This window comes from Apodemus sylvaticus, chromosome 8 (assembly GCF_947179515.1).
Source record: "Apodemus sylvaticus chromosome 8, mApoSyl1.1, whole genome shotgun sequence".
In the NCBI taxonomy this organism is placed as follows: domain Eukaryota; kingdom Metazoa; phylum Chordata; class Mammalia; order Rodentia; family Muridae; genus Apodemus; species Apodemus sylvaticus.
This window is the reverse complement of record NC_067479.1, coordinates 112,376,138-112,401,936: the sequence shown is the minus strand read 5'-3', so window position 1 is coordinate 112,401,936 and position 25,799 is coordinate 112,376,138. Positions and strand designations below refer to the sequence as shown.

General features: G+C 40.2%; 1 protein-coding gene across 1 annotated transcript; it reads right to left on the bottom strand.

Annotated features, from left to right (window-relative positions):
* Positions 1-1,117: 1,117 nt before the first annotated feature.
* Sntn (sentan, cilia apical structure protein) lies at positions 1,118-19,296 on the bottom strand. The gene is made up of 4 exons (XM_052189823.1): positions 19,187-19,296; positions 17,280-17,314; positions 11,002-11,141; positions 1,118-1,276 (listed from the first exon to the last, which is right to left on the bottom strand). The coding sequence occupies exons 1-4, from the start codon at positions 19,294-19,296 to the stop codon at positions 1,118-1,120; spliced, it is 444 nt and encodes a 147-aa protein (XP_052045783.1).
* Between the last annotated feature and the right edge of the window lie 6,503 nt (positions 19,297-25,799).

Below are 25,799 nucleotides of genomic sequence, written 5' to 3'. Positions count from 1 at the left end.
TTGTCAAAACACTTGCCAATGAAAGTATGAGTGTTGTATTCCATAGCTGCCTGCAGCTATTATGAACTGGGTTGCTGGAACAGAAGCTGAGGGATAGATAGGGAAGGGGCAAAAAGAAAGAAGGCCAGGACAATGTTTCACTGATCAAGGCCAGAAACTTTAATGTCAGTCAGACCGTAACAGTTTGGGTAAACCCTTCCCCCCCAGACTACGGGCTGAGTTCCGGTGGAAGTAGTCTAGCTTCTCTTGGAGGTCCTTGTCTTGACTGCTCCAGCAGCTGGGTGGGTCACCTGTTTAGTTCAGGAATTCCTAGACCTGGAGGAACAATGAGCTTAACCTTCACTGAGCTTCTCCACCCTAGGATAAAAAGTCCTCCTTTAACCTACTTCCCTATTATGTCCAAAAGGCAGATTCCTGCCTGAAGCCAGGGATTGTCCTTGACCAATGTCAAACTCAAACCATGTGCATGACTGCCCCAATATGGCTCTGTACACACTAGGATCCAAGTTTGATCCCTAGAGCCCTGTTAGAAAGGCTGGCATGGGGAAAATCCCAGTACTGGTGAGGTAGAAATAAGTGAATCCCAGGGGAATCACTGGTCAGCCATCCTAGCCTCTTAGTGAGTCTCAGGATAATGAAAGCTAAAATATTAAAGTAGATGTCACTTGAAGAAGAAAACTGGAGATTGACCTCTGGCTACCACATGTGCATGTGCATTTACCATCACACAAATACAAGCACAATCTTGCATAAGCGTAGACACAGAAATTATTGTTGTATGTAATATTTTTTCTTCTGGAATTGTGCAAACTTGATAAAGGGGAGGAGTTATCTGGCCATTCATTACTGCATTGTTAAAACAATGTTACCAAGAAGATGCTCACAATTGTGATTGCATGATCAATGAATAAATGTGATTCTACACTAAGTGGGAAATGGCTTTAAGTTGCTAGTTACTCATCAAAAGTGGTATCCAGCTTATTGTGTCCCAAATCATCACTCAAACATTTCTGAAGAGAGTTGAAGTCCCACACTTATTATAAATCAGATAGAAACCCCTTTAATGATATGACACAGCTTTGGCCATTATTTTGCCCATGCACATGTTTAAATTTGTTTATTTCATAGTATTTTCACTCCATATATTTTGTAGCAGGTCTGACATGATGGTGAGGCTCAGGAGCAAGATCACAAAGTCTTCAAAGTCCAGTTTATTTTCTATGTGCTCATCAAGCTCTGAAAGGATGTCTCGGTATTTTGGCTTGGTTTCTTCTCTCTGAAAATAAAGAATAAAGCCAACATCTCTTGTGTATAAACTTCATATTTAGAGATGGTAATGAACACTAAGCATGTCATTAACAATCTAGCATGGCTAGCACCATCACATATGCACTGGGGAAATTCTTCCACGGCTCGTCTCTGAATATCCTTACACTGATCTTCCTGCATATGCACGTCCACTATTCCAAACTGTCGTGGACCACCAGAGAATTAAGCAAGCTGCTTCAAAGTAAGCAGCTTTTTCTGTGGAGCTAAGATTTGTGGCCTTATCTGTCTGATTCCAGAGTTATACTCTTGTTTTGTAATTAGATATGTTCTCTATTTACATTTCAAATGTTGTCCACTTTCCTGGTTTCCCCCTCCCCCAAAAATCCCATACACCATTTCCCCTTCTTCAATCGATCCCTCTCCCACTTCCCTGTCTTGGTATTCCTCTACACTACTGCATCAAGTCTTTCCAGGACCAAGGGCCTCTCCTCCCTTTGGTGTCTAACAAGGCCAACTTCTGCTGCCTATGTGTCTGGAGCCATGGGTAACTCTATGTGTACTCTTTGGTTGATGGTTTTGTCCCTGGGAGTTCTGGTGGTACTGCATGGCTCATATTGTTGTTCCTCCTATGACCCTGCGAAACCCTTCAGCTCTTTGGGTCCTTTTTCTAGCTCCTCCATTAGGGACCCTGTGCTCACTTCAATGGTTGGCTGGGAGTGTCCCCCTCTGTATTTGTCATGCACTAGCAGAGCCTCCCAGGTGACAACTATATCTGGCTCCAGTCAGCAAGCACCTGTAGGCATTGATAATAGAGTCTTGTTTTGTAACTGTATATGGGATGGATCCTTGGGTGGGGTAGTCTCTGGATGGTCTTTCCCTCAGACTCTGCTCCACCCTTTGTCTCTGTATCTCCTTCTGTATTTTGCTTCTCTTTCTACAAAGGACCTTCCTCCTTCTTGGGCATCATTTGATATGTGAAATGTGTCTTGGGTATTCCAAGCTTCTGGGCTAATATCCACTTATCAGTGAGTGCATGCCATGTGTGTTCTTTTGTGATTGGTTTACCTCAGTCAGGATGATAGTTTCCAGTTCCATCCATTTGTCTAAGAATTTTATGAATTCATTGTTTTTAATAGCTGAATAGTACTCCCTTATATACCATATTTTCTGTATCCATTCCTCGGTTGAAGGACATCTGGGTTCTTTCCAGCTTCTGGCTATTATAAATAGGGTTGCTATGAACATAGTGGAGCACATGTCCTTATTACATGCTGGAGAATGCTCTGGGTATATGCCCAGGAGTGGTATATGCTATACCTCTCCTCTTGTATTATGCCCACTTTTCTGAGGAACCGCCAAACTGATTTCCAGAGTGGTTATACCAGCTTGCAATTACACCAGTGGTGGAGGAGTGTTTCTCTTTCTCCACATCCTCGCCAACACCTGTTGTCTCCTGAGTTTTTTATCTTAGGCATTCCAACCTGTGTGAGGTGAAGTCTCAGGTTTGTTTTGATTTGCATTTCCCTGATGACTAAGGATGTTGAACATGTCTTTAGGTGCTTCTCAGTCATTCTATATTCCTCAGGTGAAAATTCTTTCTTTAGCTCTGTACCCCATTTTTTAAATAGGGTTATTTGGTTCTCTGGGGTCTAACTTCTTGAGCTCTTTGTATATATTGGATATTAGCCCTCTGTTGGATGTACGGTTGGTAAAGATCTTTTCCCAATTTGTTGGTTGCCATTTTGTCCTATTTACAGAGTCCTTTGCCTTACAGAAAGATTGTAATTTTATGTGGTCTGATTTGTCAGTTCTTGATCTTAGAACCCAGGCTATTGTTGTTCTGTTCAGGCAAGTTTTCCCTGTGCCCATGTGTTCAAGGTTCTTCCCCAGTTTCTTTTCTATTAGTTTCAATGTGTCTGGTTTTATGTGTAGGTCCTTGATCCACTTGGACTTGAGCTTAGTACAAGGAGATAAGAATGGATCGATTTGTGTTCTTCTGCATGCTAGCCACCAGTTGAACCAGCACCATTTGTTGAAAAGGGTATCTCTTTTCCACTGGACGGTTTTACATCCTTTGTCGAAGAACAAGTGACCATAGGAGTGTGGGTTCATTTCTGGGTCTTTAATTCTATTCCATTGATCTACCTGCCTGTCACTGTACCAATATCATGCAGTTTTTAATATTATTGCTCTGTAATACTGCTTGAGGTCTGGAATAGTGATTCCCCCAAAAGTTCTTTTACTCTTGAGAATAATTTTCACTATCCTGGGTTTTTTGTTATTCCAGATGAATTTGGAAATTGCTCTTTCTAGCTCTATGAAGAATTGAGTTGGAATTGTGATGGGGGATTGCATTGAAGCTGTAGATTCCTTTAGGCAGGTTTATTATATTAACCCTGCAAATCCATGAGCATGGGAGATCTTTCCATCTTCTGAGATCTTCTTCAATTTCATTCTTCAGAGTCTTAAAGTTCTTGTCATAAAGATCTTTCACTTCTTTGGTGTGAGTCACACCAAGTTACTTTATGTTGTTTGTGGCTATTGTGAAGGGTGTCATTTCCTTAATTTCTTGCTCAACCTGTTTATCCTTTGAGTATAGGAAGGCTACTGATTTGTTTGAGTAAATTTTATATCTGGCCACTTTGCTGAAGTTGTTTATCAGCTTTAGGAGTTCTCTGGGGGAGTTTTTTGGATCACTTAAGTATACTATCATATCAGCCAGGCGCTGATGGCACAAGCCTTTAATCCCAGCACTTGGGACACAGAGACAGGTGGATTTCTGAGTTCGAGGCTAGCCTGGTCTACAGAGTGAGTTCCAGGACAGCCAGGGCTACACAGAGAAACCCTGTTTTGAAAAAACCAAAAAATGAAAAGCTAAAAAAAAAAAAAAAAAAAAAACCTAAAAAAAAAGTATGCTATCTTATCATCTGCAAATAGTGATAATTTGACTTCTTCCTTTCCAATTTGTATCCCTTTGACTTCCTTCTGTTGTCTAATTGCTCTAGGTAGAATTTCAAGTACTATATTGAATAGATATTGGGAGAGAGGGTAGCCTTGTCTATTCCCTGATTTTAGTGGGATTGCTTCATGTTTTTCTCCATTTAGTTGACGTTGGCTACTGGTTTGCTGTATATTGCTTTTACTATGTTTAGGTATAGACCTTGACTTTCTTATCTTTCCAAGACTTTTAACATGAAAGGATGCTGAATTTTGTCAAATGGTTTTTCAGCATGGAATGAAATGACCATGTCATTTTTTTCTTTGTATTTGTTTATGTAGTGGATTACATTGATAGATTTCTATATATTGAACCATCCCTGCATCCCTGGGATGAAGCCTACTTGATTGTGGTTAATGATCATTTTGTTGTGTTCTTGGATTCAGTTGACAAGAATTCTATTGAGTATTTTTGCATCATTATTCATAAGGGAAATTGGTCTGAAGTTCTCTTTCTTTGTTGGATCTTTTTGTGGTTTTGGTATCAGCGTAATTGTGACTTCATAGAACGAGTTGGATAGTGTTCATTATGTTTCTATTTTGTGGAATTGTTTGAAGAGTATTGTGTTAAATCTTCTTTGAAGGTATAATACAAGTTTGCACTAAAACCATGGTCCTGTGATTTTTTTGGTTGGGAGATTTTTAATGAACGCTTCTATTTCTTTAGGGGTTATGTGACTGTTTAGATGGTCTAATTATCCTGATTTAACTTTGGTATTTGGTATCTGTCTAGCAAATTTTCCTTTTTATCCAGATTTTCCAGTTGTGTTGAGTATAGGCTTTTGTAGTAGGATCTGATGATTTTTTTTTAATTTCCTCAGTTCTTGTTGTTCTTTCTCCCTTTTCATTTCTGGTTTTGTTAATTTGGATACTGCCTCTGTGCCCTCTGGTTAGTCTGGCTAAGGGTTTATCTATCTTGTTTATTTTCTCAAAGTACCAGCTCCTAGTTGTGCTGATTCTTTGTATGGTTCGTTTTGTTTTTACTTGGTTGATTTTAGCCCTTAGTTTGATGATTTCTTGTCTTCTATTCCTCTTGGGTGTATTAGCTTCTTTCTGTTCTAGAGCTTTCAAGTGTGCTGTTAAGCTGCTAGTATATGCTCTCTCCTATTTGTTTTTGGAGGTACTCAGAGCTATGAGTTTTCCTCGTAGCACTGCTTTCATTGTGTCCCATAAATTTGGGTATGTTGTGCCTCCATTTTCATTAAATTGTAAAATACCTTTGATTTCTTTCCTTATTTCTTCCTTGACCAAGGTATCATTGAGTAGACCATTATTCAGCTTCCATGTGTATGTGGGGTTTCTGTTGTTTTTGCTGCTATTGAAGGCCACCCTTACTCCATAGTGATCTGATAGGAGGCATTGGATTAGTTCATTCTTATTATATCAGTTGAGGTCAGTTTTTGAGAAGGTACCATGAGATGTTGAGAAGAAGTTATATTCTTTTGATTCAGGATGAAATGTTATATATGTGTGTACACACACACACACACACACACACACACACACACACACTAATATCAATTAGTTTCACTGTGTGTCTGTTTTGTTTGTGTTTCCCTGATCTGTCCATTGAGGATAGTGATGTGTTGAAGACCCCTGCAGTTATTGTTTGAGGTGGAATGTGTGCTTTGAGCTTGAGTTAAGTTTCTCTTATGAATGAAAATGCTTTTGTGTTTAGAGCATAGATGTTCAGAATTGAGAGTTCTTCTTGGTTTATTTTTCCTTTGATGAGTATGAAGTGTCCATCCATGTCTTTTTTGATGACTTTTAGTTGAAAGTCAGTTTTATCTGATATTAGCTACTGATAATGGTTACTACAGTTTCTTTCCTGGGACCATTTGCTTGGAAAAATGTTTTCCAGCCTTTTACTGTGAGGTAGTGTTCATCTTTGACACTGAGGTGCATTTCCTGTATGCAAAAAAAGTTGGGTCCTTTTTACTTATCCAGTCTGTTAGTCTGTCTTTTTGTTGGGGAATTGAGTCCATTGATGTTAAGAGATATTAAGGAATAGTGATAGTTGCTTCCTGTCATTTTTAATGTTATTTTTATGTTTGAGTGGTTATCTTCTTTTGGGTTTGTTGAAAGATTGCTATCTTGCTTTTTCTAGGGTGTAGTTGCCTTCCTTATATTGGCGTTTTCCATGTATTATCCTTTGTAGGGCTGGATTTGTGGCAAGATATTGTGTAAATTTGGTTTTATCATGGAATATCTTGCTTTCTCCATCTATGGTGATCAAGAGTTTTGCTGGGTATAGTTGTTTTGGCTGGCATTTGTGTTCTCTTAGAGTCTGTATGAGATCTGCCTAGGATCTTCTTGCTTTCATGGTCTCTGGTGAGAAGTCTGGTGTAATTCTGATAGGTCTTCCTTTATATGTTACTTGGCCTTTTTCTCTTGCTGCTTTTAATAGTCTTTGTTTAGTACATTTGGGGTTTTGATTACTATGTGACAGGAGGTATTTCTGATCTGGTCCAGTCTGTTTGGAGTTCTGTAGGCTTCTTGTATGTTCATGGGGATCTCTGTCTTTAGGTTAGGGAAGTGTTCTTCTATAATTTTGTTTTAGATGTTTACTGGCCCTTTAAATTGTAAACCTTTGCTCTTTTCTATACCTATAATCCTTATGTTTACTCTTCTCATTGTGTCTTAGATTTCATGGATGTTTTGGTTTACAAACTTTTTGCATTTTGCATTTTTTGACTGTTGTGTTAATGCTTTCTATGGTATCTTCATCAGTTGAGATTCTTTCGTCTATCTCTTGTATTCTGTTGTTGATGTTTGCATCCATGACTCCTGATTTCTTTCCTAGGGTTTCTATTCCAATGTTCTCCCCCTTTGTGATTTCTTAGTGTTTCTACTTCCATTTTTAGATCCTGGATGGTTTTGTTCAGTTCCTTCACTTGTTTGTTTGTGTTTCCCTGTAGTTCTTTAAGGGATTTTTGTGTTTCCTCTTTAAGGGCTTCTGCCTGTTGACCCATGTTCTCCTCCTATATTTCTTTAAGTGATTTTAGTCTTTCTTCTTTATGGGCTTCTACTGGTTGACACATGTTCTCCTATACTTCTTTAAGGGAGTAATTTTTTTCCTTCTTTAAATCCTCTATCAGCATCATGAGATATGATTTTAAATCTAGGTCTTCCTTTTCTGGTATGTTGGTTTATCCAGGACTTGCTTTTTTGGGAGAACTTGGTTCAGATCATGCCATGTTGCCTTGGTTTCTGTTGGTATTGTTCTGCATTTGCCTTTTGCCATCTGGTTATCTCTGGTGTTAGCTGGTGTTGCTGTCTCTGACTGTGGCTAATCTGTCATGCAAACTTCTGTATCTGTGCCCCTGGGAGACCCCATTCTCTCTGTGTACACAGGTATGTAGGTACTCTTGCGATACCTGCTCTCTTGTGGTTATATTTGGGTATGTAGCTCTGTGGCTCCAAACAACTCTTGGTGCAAGCAGAAATTGGAATACTCTGGTCCCATGCTGCTCCTAGGCTTTTTTGTCCTTGGGGTTTCTGGCTGTTTCTTCTGAGCAGCAGGGCTGTTCCTACCTCTGCTGCCTGGCATCTCTGCACTCCTGAGTGGTTAGCTACCTCCGTGTGTCACTTGGACATGGTACCTGGTGGCAGAGGGTGGTCCTAAGCTATAGACAGAAACTGGAGGGCTTCCACTGGTTCTACCTGTGCAGGCCAATTTCTTTGCACTCCTGGGTGGTTAAGCTACCTCCTTGTACCACTTGGGTATGGTGCATTGTGCCAGAGGATGGACCCAAGCCAGAGACAGCCAGAGTTACACTCTTAACTAGTAAGTTATTTTATATTTCTTCAGACACAGCACTTTCTACATTTTCAGATTTTAAATATATAATCTCTTCACTATAGGATGTATCACTTATGCATTTCCTGGAGTGTGAGATTATTCAGAACCACAGAATAAACTGTACTAGAAGAAAGCACGTGACTTTGTGTGATTGCTCAACATTTAATCTGATTGCCAATCATACCCTGGCACATAGCTGCCAGTCATACATAGACTGCAGGAAAACATCTGAACCACAAGTAAATGGAGAGCTCTTTCAGCTTTAAGCATTTCAAACAACAGCTGGAAACTTTGACATTAAGCACAGAAATGCCATTTGAATCACTCTGGTGCATAGCTGCTGTGCATTCAGTTTAACAACAAATGTTCATCTGTGCACTGGCTGCAACAGTTCCAGGAATGCTTGAGACATTTTTGGAATGATGGCATATTCTGTTACAGTCTAAACCCATCCTTGCCTCACTAGGCTGGCTGTCCATTGATCACATCTTTAGTCAGACTCAAAGGAGCTCTTCACCATTTGCTACTAGAAAACTGAACAGTACTTGGAACAGGTAAAAGATAGGACTCTCCTGGTGTAACTGCCCAGTCTTCCCAAAGATCATGGAAGTGTAAATATTTCTGCTGCCTCTGTTCTGCATATGGAAGGATCAAGGGTCTGCTAAGCTGTAGTCACTGAAAGGCTAACCAGTTATTCTGTTTGACTATCTTCTAGGCAATGCTCACAGGTGCTGGTTTTATTTTACTAGTGATTATGTTTTAAGACTAGAAACTGTGCTTAGACTTATGAGAAAGGTAACATTCTCTTTAGGACATAGGCTTTGCAAAATGGTGCCATACATTTTACCAGAAGACCTCTGACCCACTTTGCAGAGGGTTTAAAATAGTGGTTCTCAATCTGTGGGTAGCAATCCATTCAGAGTCCTATTGGCATTTCACAGGGACCAGAAAGAGGTAATTACATTATGATTCATAAAAGTAGCAAAATCACAGTTATGAAGTAGCAAAGAGAGTAATTTTATGTTGGGAGGTCACCACAACATAAACACTAGTGGTCACATGTCTGCCTTAGAGACAGAGAGCTTCACTGTTGGGCTAAGGCAGGGTTTTCCTTTTGCATGGCTGACAAAGTTTAACCAGCACCATTTATGGTGAGGAAGCCCATGGATGAACCATCTCCTTCATTGCCATGAAATACGGCTTGGCTTCCTGGATCTGTTCACCACAGGGATTGCATTCAGGCATGGGTGTGTCTGCTGAAGAAACTGGCTGCCTCATTTGGATTTACTGACACTGTAGGACATGAAGCTAAGGGCATCTTCCCTAATGAACGGTATTTTTAGAAGGATGACAGTTTATATCAGGATGATGTTCCCACTCACTCCTACTTATGCTTGTCAAATGCCCTCCAGAGATCTGAGCCCCAGACGAGGGCCTTTTGTTCTCTCTGGGATACTTAATTTACTTTGGCAACAGATGCCAGCAAATATGACAACAGGATCAAGTCCCAAACCCTTTTTTTTAAAAAAAAAAACCCTCCCCAAACAGTGTATTTCAAGTTCTAGCAAGTATTTCTGCTTTAAAATATGTTTTCCTTAAAAAATATCTTCAAAACAAGCAGGTATAATACAGAATATTTAGAAAAATATTTTAACAAAAAATGTAAGCATAACTCTCAAAGAATGCTAATCCTCATTACCATTACCTTCTACTTGTGTGTGTTTGTCTCTGTTTCTGTGTAAAAAGAAGAATGTGAGTGTGTTGTGTATAAATGCTATGTGTGCTGTATGTGTAATGCAGGTAGCTGTGCATTTGGAAGTCAGAAGACAACCTCAGGTGTTCATCCTCATCTTCTAACTTGTTTAAATCAGGCTCTCCTGTTGCTTACCTTTTAATACACCCACATAGGGGGCCAGATTGCTTCTAGGGATTCTACTGACTCCAACTCCCATCCTATTCTAGGACTGCTGGGATTTTATATGCTTGCTATGATGGGTGCTGAGGATTCAAACTCAGGTCCTCATGCTTGTGTGTAGCAAGTGTTTTACTTACTGAGGCATCTTTTCAGATCCCTGCAGTCATTTTCATATATGTTATACCATGCATATGCACACACACACACACAAAACACATACACACATACAAAACACACACAACATACACACAAAACACACACACACAAAACACACACACACATACATACATACACACACATACACACACACACACACACACACACACACACACACACCATGGCACATATACACACACAGTGATAGAACTACAGGTGCACTGGAAGCTATAATATTGATCTGACTCTCCTCAGCAAGTGATCCCTTATATAATTTAGCACACTAAAATAATACACATATATACACACTTATAGAAGGACAATTGTTATCTTTTAAATATCTCAGAGCATACTAGGAACTTATAGACAACTTTTATATATTTTGTGAGATCAGGCTCTTGCTCACCACAGGGAGCAGAGTAAATCTTAGTGGTTTAGGCTTGGGTATATCCTTTTTCATTCTTGTAAGGTTTCCATAGGTCAGCAGAGCTCCAAAGTATGAACTTATCCATAGGACACCATGAAAATCAATGGTAGAATGTGTCAGAAAAATTAAATGATATAGTAGGTAATTCTTCCTCATACTTCAAACACTATATTTATTTTTAATGTTCAGAGTCCCTTCTTTGGTTTCTCACAGGGGGACGGTTCCAGTATTTTGCCATCTGACTACTCAATGGGAATTGTAGCTCTGAGCCACTATGCCCACATGTTAGCTCCTTCCTCAAATTCAGCGGACAGCTTACATACAGCAGATACTCAATAAACATTTGTTGACTGAAATAATACGATGGCATCCTGGAGCTGGAGTCACTTGCTGTTTGAGGTGAGGCTTGTTTATTCATGCAGTTAATTCTCTTACCTCTGTGAAATTCCTAAATTGGGTTTGTAGCAGATTCTTGGCAGTGGCTTTCCCAAGTTTACCATCAGGGTCAGAAGCATTTCTGAAAACCAGAGCAATAGTAGCAATGGCTTTTTCCAGATCTGATCCCTTCTTCAAAGCTGTGAGAGATAAATATACAGTGGAAAACTGGAATAAAACGATGCTTTGTGCAGATACAGGAACTGTGGGGACAAAGTTTGAAATTGTGTTAGTGTGAACCAGTGTTTGGGCACATTGCCCCTCTCTTAGAGTGGGATTTGGGATTATCTAACTCTGTATCTTCAAGCAATACGGCACAAAGTTTCCTTTCATAGCATTTGAGCTAATAGGGCTGAGATTTGACACCTGATTGTCATATGGCCCTGGAAAAGCCCCTTACTTCACTAAGCCTTGGTTTTCTAAGATGCACTTTTATTCAGTTACTCAGCAAATATTTACCCAGCACCTACTGCATGCTAATCTTATCTTTTGGTATTAATGAGACATCATGTAAAGATTTCAAGTCCTGTTTCTGTGCAATTTATACTCTGTTAGAGATGGTGCCACTTCATTTGAGTATCATGTGAGTAATGGCATCAGGGCAAGCTGTGGCATAGTAACATTTGCATCAGATCTTTTACTCAAACACTGTGATGTTCCAGTTAGTTACTCGATTTAGATTCCTTTTTGGGGAGGACAGTATTGATTTCTTCCTTCCCAGTGGGCAACATCCAACACACACAGAGATGCAAAGACACATTTAAGCAACTCTTACACCAACACATCTGCAGGGACTAGATGATCACACTTTATAGCTGTGCCATGTTGACCTTTCTCTCCAACTAGACAATACTCCCCATGAAGTCAGAGGCCATCCCTTTGTTTTTCTCCCTATATTCCCAAAAGCACCAATGTCTGTTGCATAGTAGGGCTAGTCAAAGCCATGACTGAATGAGTGAGAGGAAGAGCAATAGATCTCCAACCTGTCAGTTCAGGCAATGTGCAGCCATCATGGAGTCAATGAATGCTTACTTAGAGGATGGCTCAGTACACTGAAGTGACAAGATTAGATATGATCTCTGCTCATATGTGTATGATTTAGTAGATAAATAAGCATTAATCAAGAAGAGATGTATAAATATACATGCATATTTGGGTTTTTATATTTAATAATGCATGAAAAAAATCAAGCATTTGGCTTTGGCACTATTTTTATTGTGCCACTTTGACAGGTGTTAAGAATATCTCAGTATGCTGTTTGTTTGTACTTCTAATGACTAACTATGCTAAAAAATCTTTTTGTGTGTTTATTTACCATCTGTGTAAATCATATTTTTGATGAAATATCTATTGAAGTCTATTAATGAGCCTTGTCCATATTTAGATGGAAAGTTTAGAATTTTTGATATTTAAAAGTTCTGTGTCTACTTAAGATATGTCATTATAGCATGAGATTTTTTAAACATTTTCTCCTAGTCTGTAGATTATCTTTTAAATTTTTTCATTTAATGTATGTACGTGTGTGTGTGTGTGTGTGTGTGTGTGTGTGTAAGCAAGGTTGCATGTGTTCTATAGTATGTGTGCTTGTGGAGTTAGTAAACAACTCGTAGGGGTCAGTTTTCTCTTACCATGGGGACTGAACCCGGGTCAATAGGTTTGCATGACCAGGGCCTTTAGTCCACTGAACCATCTAACCCCATGTCCCACCTGCTAGCTTTTAATTTTTTTCATCAGGGTCTTTTTCAGGAGAAAGGTATTTTATTTTGATGGGTCGAATTTCTCAAGGTTTTTCTTTTGGAATTATTTGTTTTATTTTTCTCCTAAGAGATTTATTACCCTCACCCCCACAAAAAAAATCCTAGGTTCCATTTAAGTTAATCCGTTCCAACTCAATTTTGAGTAAAATTGACCCAGGTTCAGTCCCCATAGTAAGAGAAAACTGACCACTACGAGTTGTTCACTAACTCCACAAGCACACACACCATAGAACACATGCATCCTTGCTTACACACGCACACACACACACACACACACACACACACACACACATGCACATACATTTGTGGCTCAAAGTGAGGTCAGGTTTTTGCTTCATCTGGAGATGACTCATGCTCCAGTACCAATACTTGAAAGCATTTTCTTCACTGAACTCTTTTTGTCAAAAGTTGACTGAGGATCTAGAAAGACAACTCAGAGTTTAAGAGGCTCTTTAAAAGACTTGGATGCAATTTCCAGTATGGTGTTTCACAATTGTCTCTAGTTCTAGGGCATCAGACACATATACACGGTATACAGACATATACAGGAAAAAGTCAATTCACATAAAATTAAAAACAACAGCAGCAGCAGCAACAATATAGGGCAAAGAAGATATAAAAGATTTTAATGTAAGACCCAAATGTAGAGAAAGACAGGCAGTTTCTTTTTCCTTTTCTTTTAAGATAGACTTTCTGTAGCCTTGGCTGTCTTAGAATTCACTCTGTAGACCAGGCTGATCACTCAGATAATTACCTGCCGTTGCCTTAGGAGTGCTGGGATTAAAGGCATGTGTCACAATTCCCAGCTGAGAACTTTCAGGAAATTGGCCACAATAGCACATCAAATAATCCTAAAGCCTGATAAAATGGGATTGTTTATCATGAAAAATAAATCTATGCTCAGCAACAGAAGCAATTTCCAGACCAAAGCATAGCCTACAGAGTGGAGGAAAGTCTGCATCTGACAGGAATTAATGTCTAGAACCTATAAGAACTTCAAAACTCAATTAAAGTCTGCCAATGAATAAATGGACTAATGAACTGAATAGGTGGTGCTCAAAGGAAGAAATACAAATGATAGTGCAGTACTGGTAAAAGTTCAAAAGTGTGTGTGTGTGTGTGGGGGGGGCAGATAATGGAGGGATGGAGGACAGAAGGAGAGAAAGAGGGAAGAAAGGGAGGAAGAGAATGTGTAAATGTGTGTGTGTGTGTGTGAGAGAGAGAGAGACAGAGAGAGAGAGACAGAGAGAGAGAGACAGAGAGAGAGAGAGAGAGAGAGAGAGAGAGAGAGAGAGAGAGAGAGAGAGAGAGAGAGAGAGAATGAATACATGTGTACATTTTCAGACCTCTGGTCAGCTCCTTGAGTCTGTGTTCTGTAGCTTTGCTGACATTCTACTCCTTTGGTAACTGTAACTACAAACAAATCTTACCAATCTGGAGAGTGACTCTCGTTACTTATGCATTGTTTGTATTGTTGTGGTTATTCTAGAGCCGTTTCTTTCCAAATAAAGATTAGGCTCAGAAAGCTGTTGGGATGTTTATAAAAATTGTACTAAAGACCAGTTTGCAGGCAAATCAATGTATGGTTTTTGGCAAGTATTTGGTTTCTCCTTCAAACTATCATTGAATCAGTGGAGAGCAAATAGGATTTGGCTGGTGACAAGTTACCAGTAAGTGGGAGAGCTGGGATTGGATATGTCAACAACCGGAGTTGATGCACTCAGGCACCTGTGGCTTGCGTTGCTTCCTGTTGAATCTGCAATGTTTTGGTCTGTGCCTTGCAACAATTTGTTAAGTGAATGCCTTGAAACTTACTTTACTTTCCCCTCCTCGGTCTCCCCTTTGCTTTCAGAGCCTCAATTTTGTGCTCTTGTGATTTGTGCTTTTGTTGTGTAACTTCTGCTTCTCCTGACCCAAAATGTCAACCTCCCAGGGATATCAGCCACAGAGAAATGTCCCTCAATTCATAGCTCTTTCTTATCCCCCAATCTCTGCCACTTCCAGGAAGTATCTAACATGTTACTGCTCATTAAATACTGGGGGAGAGGCACAATTCTTACAGCTCTTGATCTGTCCATCCATATGTGTGCACGCATGCACATGTACACATGTACTGTGCTAATCTGTCCATTTTTAATCATCTTGATTTCAAATTTAAGATGTTGAAGATTGAATCATATGTACAATGTCTTGTGTTTGAAGAAGTGGTTGCCTAGATGGAACCCATTAATCTTTTTAGGAAATAAATCCATGATAAATTTGGACTGGTCAATTTATCAATCAATAATCAAATATAGATATGGTCTAGGAAGAGCTTCTTTACTGAATCTGAGACTGTCCTTGGAGGACAGCAGTTGGTGATACTCTGATGGTTGTCTCTGCCAATTCTCAGACTCCGAGTGAGTTCCTTATGATGGGCTCCTTCCTTTGTTATAAGGTTTAGGGGCTTTTCAAGCATAATCTTATTTAATGCTTCCTCACGATCACAGGGATGGGTACTACTGTGTCTTAGTTTTACATGTTAGAAACCTACTCGTGAGGGAGATTATGCATAGTAAAATCACACTGCTCAGAGATGGAAAGGTCTGTCTAACTTCAAAGCTGAGAGAAAGACCAACTACTTTGGAATACATCTGTGCAAGGTCACCCATGCTGGTTGTGGAAGTTAGGCATTTCCCAGCCCTGGTGGAGTTTGTCTGGTTCTCTGAATGGGACTCCATCTGGACTATACAACTTCATATTCTTTTCCTACCTCTCTTAAAAACACACATTTTCTCCCAACTGTAAAATAGCATATGCTCATGGAAAAAATAGAGCTGGAAATATTTAAATTAAGACATAGAAAAGAGTTGTTTGTCCTACCAACGTGCAAGATATTTTTCTAAGGCCTTTCTGTGTCCCTTCTTCACAGTTTGCTTCTTCCCTTAATAAACCCAGCAGGTTGCCACCTAACTTTTTCTCTGTCTGCCTTGTATAGACTCATGAATTATTAGAAGCATATTTAAAGGACCACTTCGGGTTAGAAAAGCAAAGGCTGTTGTTTTGACAGCTCTTATTGACTGTCTTGTCTTTGGAATTTGGGCATTGGTATGGGTGAGAAGCAGCTCTGTAGGACTGCTGTGCGTTACCCTCTTCTTTACCGTAGCTCACTGGAGTGAATTTTGAACTATGTACAGTTCGTTCCTACTCTATGAATCTCATAAGAATGTAACATGCAGCCTTTGATCCGGGCTTCAGGACAACACTGACCTCTTAGAATAGACCACAGCAGTGAATACTCTTCTCTGGGTAGTGGATGTGACCCAATTCATTTAATGCTTGGGCCAACCTTTTGAAGTAGGTCCAGTTTACAGATAAGGAAACTGAGGCACAGAGGGATTAAGTAACTTACCCAAAGTCACAGAACCAAATTGGCTCCTTTCTCAATTGCTCACTGCTTCTAAGAGTTGTTTTTCAGGAAACTGTTCTTCTGGAGCCTTTCCTAAACCTTCAGAGGGGGCACCAAGCCCCCCTGTTGTACTTCTCTTATCCCTTGAACATAGCATCTCCATAACTCCTAAACTTAAAAGTTTCTATTATCTCAGCTGTCTCCTAGATCAGTGTCTCTCAAGGAAATAGATTGCAAACCACAATAGTAATTTAAACCATTCTTGTACACAAATTAAAATGACTAAGAAGAAATGAGTATATTAATAATATATTAATTAATATATATTAATACTATATATTACTCAACTCAATATATTAAAATGTCAACAGGTAGTTAATACTAAGTTCATGACATTTTATACCCTATATTTATTAATTTCTTTCAGCTTTGTAATCTCTATTCAAATTAAGCACTATCCCAGTAGCTCTCTATGATTGCTGTATACCATGTGAGATAGGGTAGGTCTAAGCTAAGCATGACACCATTGTAAGTTCTTTAGAATTTTCTCAGGCCCTGGTATGTTGTGGGTCTCAGAATACATGAAATATGTGTGTGAAACTGATCTGAGAACTTCAGAGCCATTTTCTGTGTTCACCTCTTTCTTTTCCTTAAAGTATGGGACAGTGTACATTAAACACTGGACTTGGTGAAATCCTAACAAGTTAGTATTGTGGAATCACTACACTTAACTCCAAAAAGTGTTAGACTCACCTAGATTTAGAAAATTTTTTCCTATAAGTTACTTTTTCAAGTGAAAAAGAGGCATCTTGTTGAACATCCATCTTCTGCTCAAGCACATACAGGTAATATTGGCAGATCTGACAGTTCAGCATTCCTCAGGCCAACAAGTCCTCTAATACTCTACTCCCTTGGTATTAAATGCATATGTGTACTTACCCTACATCACTAACCCTTAAATCCACAAAGAGCATGAGTCGAAACAGAATGGAGAGAAAAAGGGTTTCATAAATGTTTGATGCTTTATCCAGAAGTTTTTCATATCTTGGGCATTCTTGATCTTATTAATTTTAGCTCTTGGCCTGCTGTTATGGAGCAGGAGAGAAACACATGTCAACCCTTCCATGGCTTACCTTTTATTGAAGCCAGTTGCTTAGTTATTGAAACACTGCCAACAAAATAAAAGAAACATAGTGATTTTCAAGTTCGGACACTGATGTCTGCATAAAGCAATACATAATTTAAATTATTGTTTTCAACAACAGATTTCCTTGCAAGTACTGGCTGCACAGTAAAAAAAAAAAAAATGCAAGGCCATGACTGACCCTAGCACACAAATCCACACATTCCCAGTTCTTATATGGCCCTGTGACTTCAGTTCCTTCAATTGGGAAAGGAAGAAAGGAGAACACTTTACTGTGAGCTTTCCTGTGCCCAGGAAGATGGAAGGCAGAAGTCCTTCCTAACACTGGGGAGCTACATGCAGATGCTGGGGCTTTCATCAGTCCATGATACGACATGGCTGCATGCAGTGAAGCTGTCACAGGCCTGGAACTCCACTCAGATGAAAAGGGAAAATAATAAATTCTTGTTTACACAACAGTTTAGAGTGCTAAGATTTAAGTGCATTTTCTCTAGCTATTTAGCCTACTTCCATAATCTGGGAATAAGTTGCAGTAGTGGGTGGTAGAGACATGTTCTCTTCATGGTCTAGTGAGAAAGACAGATATCAAACAGGTCATGCCTCACTGAGGAACAGAAATACATACAAAGAGAAGGGCTAACCTTGTCTACGGTCAGGGTAAAGTAACAAGCATAGTGAACCAGTGGAAGAGGAGGAGGCATGCTTCCAGCAGAGGGAGCATTGCACTGAGGTAGTTCCTGAAGTAGGAGAAATGGCTTGATGGGTGAACTCAAGCAAACAGTTGGAAACTAGAGAAAGGAAACAGTGGGGGGAAAGGAAGGTTCCAAGGCAAGGCAAGTGGGGATTACATGTCAGAGGTGTATTTGGGAAATATTTCACCTGCTAATCTGAAGTAGGTAGAAAGTAGCCCTATTAGAGAAAAGAAGACAGCTGCTTTATAAGCAGTGCATCAAAATTTGTACACTTTTTAACATCTCCCATCCCCAAATGGCTAGGAAAGACAAAGAACAACAGGGCGTGGTCAGCAGTGAAATACTGTTGGAATGTCCTTAGGAGGGAATTTTGGATTGGAGATCTGGGTTTGGCATCAAGTAGTAGGGGTGTTACTGCTTCTTGGTGGGGAAGCTTTATTTTTCTCCCTTGTAGGAACTGCCTGCCTGCCTGCCCATACCGTGTGTTAGGACCCCTGGGCTCTTCTCTGTGAGTTCCTCCTGATTTTCTGAAATCTCCTCATCATAAGGATGCATGGCAGGATGGGGGAGGTGCCATCTTTACCTCTTTTACAATGTGCACTTAGGACAGAGGAGGTGCCATTTTTATCCCTTTTACAATGTGCATTTGCCATATGGCATGTGCTGGTTTTTGTCACGCTGATTGATTTTCTGTCTCCTCCATTCAAAAGTGGAGACCCTGACAAGCCAGAGCCCAACAGTTTATCCCCACACGTTCCACGTCCTTTCTAGCAGAATATCCTCTTCTTGTTAAATGTTCCAATACTGCTTTTGAACATAAAGTTGGTATCCTAAATGGGATTCCATGAAAAGGAACATTTTTTCACTTGTTAGGCCCAGTTTACACATTTGAATGATGTGAAAGCTTCTCCCATCAAAGATACAATTGAAGAATCACTGTACAGTAGAAATAAGCACCACGTTTAATTTGCAAGTATATCTCAAGAGGGAATCAAAGAACTTTGTGTAATTCCATATTTTCAGGTCACAGGCAAAGCTTCAAGTTTGTTCTCTTTGTTCCTCCATCTTAACTTTAATCTGGACTTGGGTGGTCACAGACAGCAAGTTTACAATATCGTGGCTACCAACTTATGGATATGACTAGATTGGAATTATATCTACAAGTTTACTGGAACCTTATAAAGGAGAGTCAAATGTCACTGACCTTTTAGGCATTTTGTTAGGTGCTGAAGTGGGTGCTGGGGCTTCAGAAGGACTGGGCTCCCCTCTTGAGTGGATTGTGTTGTCCCAGGTGCTGTGCATGCAGCCACCCATACTCTTGCTTTCCCTGTTGTGCCTCGGCTTCCTAAGCAACAGTCACCTGCTCACTGTTACTATTGTCATTCAGTCCATGGCAACTGAACAATGACACTTGAAAAACTTTCTCCCAGTGTTTCTCCCAGTATGTAGGTGTTAAACCATATGTTTAATCAACATTTGAGTGTCTCTTGTGCACCATGTGTTATGCAGGGTTCTGAGGACACAATATGATGGTGATCAGGGTTGACACAATCTTAGTCTCAGTGTTTATTGAATGACTAACATTAGTTAGGTAAGTGTTTAAAGTGGGGAGGCTGTAAAGTGTTGTAAGCTAAGGTCAGTTGGCCATCAGGTGAAGCATCCTTCAGGAAGTGACCCTTGATGGGTAGATGTTAACTAGGAGCAAGGGCAAGTGGTCTATGTTGGAGGCAAAGCTGTGACACCCACTGTGTACTGATCAAAAGAGAGAAGCACAAAGATCACTGTGACTGATGGACAGTGTAGCTTTCACAGAAGCTGAAGAGAGGAATGGCTATGCAGAGACTGGCAGACCACGGGGGGGGGGGGGGGGGGGTCTGCATCTAGGTCCAAAAAATGTGAACCCATTTGTAAGGTTAGTGAAACTAGATTCACAGTTTGGATTCCTTATCTCAGTTGAATGAGTTTAATTCAAAGACAACGTGTGTGGTAATTGCTGAAGTCACTGGTAAGGGGATGAGAGGAAACAGAAGAGGAGCTGCAAGAGTCATCACTCAGGATGCACACTGGCCTGACACTGCTGTCTCTAGTCACTATTGACAGTCAGTGACCATGTCATCTGCTCCCTGCTTATTTGTTTGTTTATTCATTTGTTTTTTTTATTTAAAGGCAGGGTATCTCTGTGTAGCACTGGCTATCTTGGAACTTGCTCTGCAGACCAGGTTGAACTTGTGTCCTCAGAGAAGTGCTTGCCTTTGCCTCCATAGTGCTGGGATTAAAGGCATGCACCACCACTGACTAGTTATCTTCTTTTTAAAAGCTGATTTGTGTCTGTCTGTCTGTCTGTCTGTCTGTCTGTCTGTCTGTCTGTCTCTCTCTCTCTCTCTCTCTCTCTCTCTCTCTCTCTCTGTGTGTGTGTATGTGTGTGTATGTGTGTGCGCGCGCGCATGCATCCTTATGTGGATGCCAGAAGTCAGCATTGAGTATCCTTTTTGATTATTCTCTGTTTCAAACTTTACTTGTTGAGGCAGGGTCTCTCACTAAGCCTGGGATTCAAAAGTTATCTGATTAAAGCTCTGGGCTCATACTTCTGTGCCCAGCTTTGTAACGTTGGTAGTGGTGGGCCAAACCCAGCTCTTCTTCTCTGCATGGGAGGTACGTGTGCCTGCTTCTTTTCACGGGCTCCCTTTTTCTCTTGTCCTTTTAGCAGCTGGTAATATCTTTAATGGCTTTCACACAGATCTGGAAAGGAGAGGGCCAATTTGTTTAGCTCTACTAATTATAATTGCCCACACTGGCCTGTTTCACTGCCAGCCCATTCTCTAAGAAGCCTGGATAGACACTGAGCCAATTTCACTGCTCAGATTACATCCTTAGAGTTAGTCCAGGCATAGTGGTACCTATAGTCCTAGTATAGTAATTGCACATAGCTTTTTATTTTGGGCTCTTTGTTTGTTTGTTTGTTTGTTTTGGCTAGCTTAGGCTGCATAGTGGAACCTTGGTTCTAAAATCTAATAAGGAAACATACATAGAGTTGGTTTCTTTTACAAGTCACCTTGGATAAGATTTTGGGATCTGGACTTTTAGCAAAGAATTCAGACCACTCTGATGTCTAACGTCAAGAGCTGTTAGTTATGGTCACAATAGGCATGGAAGTGGAAGCCGTTGGTTCTCATGCCGATTTGGCCACGTGCTCCTTGTATTTTCTGAGATAAGATAGTTAAGACTGTGAAGTCTGATTTCCCATCTGTAAAACAACACTTTTTTTTCTAATGGAGTTACTGTTCAAGGAGGATGGGTTCATGTCAGAGAAGCACTTAACACTGTCTAATATGGGAAGGCAAATCAATGAATATTAATTCCCGAGAGGGTGATGTTGAAGATGACTTTATCATAAGAGTTCTAGCAAGATGCAGGCTCTGACTGAGATGGTACCAGTGATGTTCATCAGAGGATGCTCAGTGGGAAGAGATGGGAAATGGAACACACATGACGCACAGGACGAGGCTACTGCCACTGTTCTGATGGGGAGCATTGTGGAGCCTGGGGAGAGCTGAGTTTTTGGAGCAGAGACCACTTGAAAGTCAGCTGTTGGAAGGAGGCAGCTACTGCTGTAATGGCAGCGAAGCAGGGAAGGACTGGAATGAAATTTCCCATCAAATCTGAATCTGTGCCTCCCAGTACCTAAGTCCATCAATTGTAGCAAAGAAGTCTTGCAGAAATAACTGTGGGGGTGGTTGCCAGGGCATAATAGTCAAGGGTGGTGAATGGAAGGAGAGGGGGAGATAAACTAGGTCATCAAATAGGAGGATACAGGAGGAGATGTGATGGAAGGAAAGTGAGAGGACTCGCCATCAATATGTGTGCTAGGCTTATTGGGTCTGAACTGCAGCTGGCATTCTCTAAAAAACACATGTTTCTTTTTTTTTTCTTTTTTTTTTTTTAAAGCCAGGTGCTCCTGGACCTTTTTTCCCACTCCATGTTTCATAATATTTTGGAACATTTAGACTGTTTATACTAGTCAGTCTTAAGCCATCTGGGTAAATTAAAAAAAAAAAAAACAACTCTCTCCCTCAGTCAATTGGACCTTGAAGCGACGTGAAGATGGTATGTTAAGTGTACTGAGTAGATGTCAAATTAAGGACAGGGACTGTGTAGGCAGTGTGTGTGTGTGTGTGTGTGTGTGTGTGTGTGTGTATGTAAGAGAGACAGAGAGTGAGAGAGACAGAGAGGAGAGAGAGGGGGCAGACAGACAGACAGACAGATGGCTCTGTGGGTTTACCTGACAAGACTACAGGACCACCTGTAGGAGAGTGGCAACTCTCAGTGGGAGTCTTGTACGTCAGCTGCATGGACACAGACATTACTGGGGGTTAGGGTTTCATAAACTAGGGGAATGCCATCACAGAGAAGAGTGGGTTTCTTTGTGAAACTGGGATTGTTCTCATAATTGGGTTCTTTTCCTTCATGTTTCTGAGCAAAAACAAAAAATCAGGTTATTGGAGAGTCCGAGGCCTGCCTGTTGGGGGTTGGCTAACCCTCTTTGTTAAGTTCATTCAGGGATCTCCATCCAGGCATCCAGAATCGGCAGCTTCATGTGTAGTTTGAGGCCAGTTAAAACTAGAATTTTGCATTTTTCATGTGTGCTCTTTTCCTGGATACAAGGACTCCTAGATCCTTGAAGTGATCACTAGCTATTCATAGATCAATAGCTAGTCATTGTTGAGGGTCACTTCGCTCTCTGAAAAGATAAACACATGTTTCATCCCAAGAGATGCAGGTAGACAAAGCTCCCCACTCGGTTAGGGTGATTGCCACAGCTCCAGACTTTGCATAATGCTCTTGTGCTGACACTGTGTGACACTCTTCTTCGTTACCCACTGTGGCCCTCTGACAGAAGATCTGTCATCATTTATGAACAAAGGCATTCTAACTTAGAGGGATTACATTTCTAACCTAAAATTCTATTTTCTTCTCAGTGGATCAGACTGAAATCAAACCTGAGGCTCTGGAGTTTCAGACTTGATGGGTTTTTTATTGCATTATGTCACCTCTTCCTGATGATTTGCTCATGATAATAGCTCTATAAATCTAATGAAAAAATCTGACCAAAATTTTCTAACTTATGCTAGCCTCCTACATATCCCTGAAGCACATCTTATTTCTATTTAGTATCATGGATAACCTGCTTTATAATTACATGTGACTTTCTTCCTGCTCTTACTGGAAATAGGGCATTAATAATGATAATGGTAGATGACATTAATTCGAAGCATCTTAAATGCTGCATGTTACCCTGTACACTTATCACCCATCCCCTCCAGGTTTCACGGTGCTTGTGGTTTGTGCCACACAAATCTCGTATACAGTTTGTTTAAGAACACACAGATAATAAGACCTGGGTTTCAAGTATGGAGTGTTCTGACTGTGCAACCCAAGCTCTTAACCTCTGTCTCCTCATATGGGACCCTAAATTAACCACTTCATCTTCCACGCCTAACCTATGAAACTAGACGTTTTAGAATGCAGTGTGATAGCCACTGGTTAGAGCACAGTACCCAGTGCTCTTTCCTTTTTCATATCCTTGCTCCTGTTTATAGAAATTTGGTTTGTTTCAGGTTGGAACCTATCCACAGTGCTATGAACAGTTTTCCACAGTGACATTTGAGTGGAGTGGGCTTTTGGGACTATAATGTCTAGTCATCTCAGAAACGATCAGATTGTTTAGCAGAGAGATGCTTCCATATCAGGCTCTTACCCCAAGGTCTGCTTCTCAATCAGCACCTGCCATTGCCATACCCTAGAGCTTGAGCCATTCCATGTCGGCATGAGTTTTATTGGTACTTCTTTGATGACTACTGATATGCTTATTAGCTGTTTTGTTATCTTGGGAATGGTATTGAGCAGTAAAAAGGAACAAATTACAAATATCCACATCAGCATGTGCAAACTGAAAAACCCATTAGGCTGAATAAAAAATTCAGATACATTAAAAAAAACAGTCATGCAGTATGATTCCATGTATTTTCCAACAGCTCACAAAACAAGCAAAACTAATTTGTGGAAATACAAGTTAAAATAGTTAAAATCTCCACAGTGGATTGTGGTTTAATAGTGTAAAGAGACTCTCTAGGATAAAGATAGTGTTTTAAATCTTGAGCAAGGGGGGCTTATGAGTATAATCCACATATAAATCAATTTTTATTAAAAGCTTTACCAGTAAATTTTTTAATTAAAGGTGTCCCAGCAAACAGCACTTTCGTTCCCAAGTCCTGAGCTCTGTTCCACTCTCCTCCTGTGGATGCCCTCCCTGGTTTTGTCTTTGAACATTGTTCCTCCTCCATGAGGTGGGAATACCCCTGAGAATCAAGAACTTACTTCTCTAGTAAATAAGTTCTCGATTCTATTAGTGAAAATTCCTCTCCTTTCAATGGGAATTTGAAGGGATAATTTAATTTATTGAATTCTTCAATTTTGTTCTCATAAAACCTGTTAAATAAACTACAAAGTTGGGCTTGAGGCATTTGAATAATGTGTATTGATTCTTTCCCAGAGCTTAATCTAATGCCATGATTCTGAAGTCAGCTCAATTCTTTTTGTCCCACAGAAGGAAGCCAGAAGTGCACAGTATCTCCTGCAGGGACAGCATCTTCTGTAGTCAGGCAAGTCTTGTTCCAATGGTGCAGTGAGTTATGTAATCATGGACATGGGCACTTCCTGCTGCTCGCTGTTCACTCGCTTGAGCTTATCAAGGGATGAAGCTGGTAATTTGTTTTCAAGAAACACAAGCTTGTTCTGAGAAAAAATTTGCACCCATCCTTCAGCCTAGTATTTACCAATGTTTTATATAAATGATATATATCACATATATCATCATCTGCATATATATGTATTTTGCTTGTTTAGTTTGTTCTGAGTATAGTAATGAACATAATTGGGAGTTTCTATCCCACCTTAGACCATTTAATTCCCAAATAAAATACACAAAAGCTTTATATTATAATTAGCCTAAAAGCAGTAGAGGTGGGAATATATCAACTCTGTATGTTATTCTGTCTGTTTCCTTGTCAATATCCCTCAGATATCACTTGCCATGTTCCACCTGTCCACTCCTACTTTAACGCTGGTCCTCATGGCTGTGGTCTCATTATCCATCTAGTCCACAGCATCTTCTCCCTTTTCTTCTCTCTCCCCAGTCTCCTCGAAGACCTCAAGCCCAGGAAAGAAAGTCCTGCCTATCTCTCTCTTCTGCCCAGCTACAGGCTATAGTACAGTGTTCTTAAGGTACTTTTATGCTCTTCTGTATATGTATTTTTTCTTTGTAGGGATGAATACTAACCAGAACCTTGTACAAATATCTGTTGACATTTTCTTTAGCCACTGATCCATCCATGGATAGCTGGGATGCCTTCCCCTTTTGCTGATGATATTCTTCTATGAGCACGAGAGTGCAAATACTGCTTAAGTAGCTGCTTTCAGTTAGAGGTGTGTGCAAGTAGCTTTAAGTAAAATGAATGGAATGTGAAATAATGTTATTTTAAGTTATATTTTTAGGAAATACCAGTTTTGGACAGAATGCTCCTAGTCTCAATCTATGTCCTGGAGTTAATTGTCTGACATGGCTCTCCATACACAAATCCTGCCCAGAGGGAGCTGGTTTCTCAGGAATGTTGTCACTCCTAAGTTCACAGGTGAGACCAATACTTTTGCTCCAATAACTCGAAAAAAGGGACTGATTAGGAGATCACAGGACACAGGAACCAAGGAGCAACTGGGGTCAGAATCCTTCTGGACTCCATCTGCACCTCAACTTAACCCTG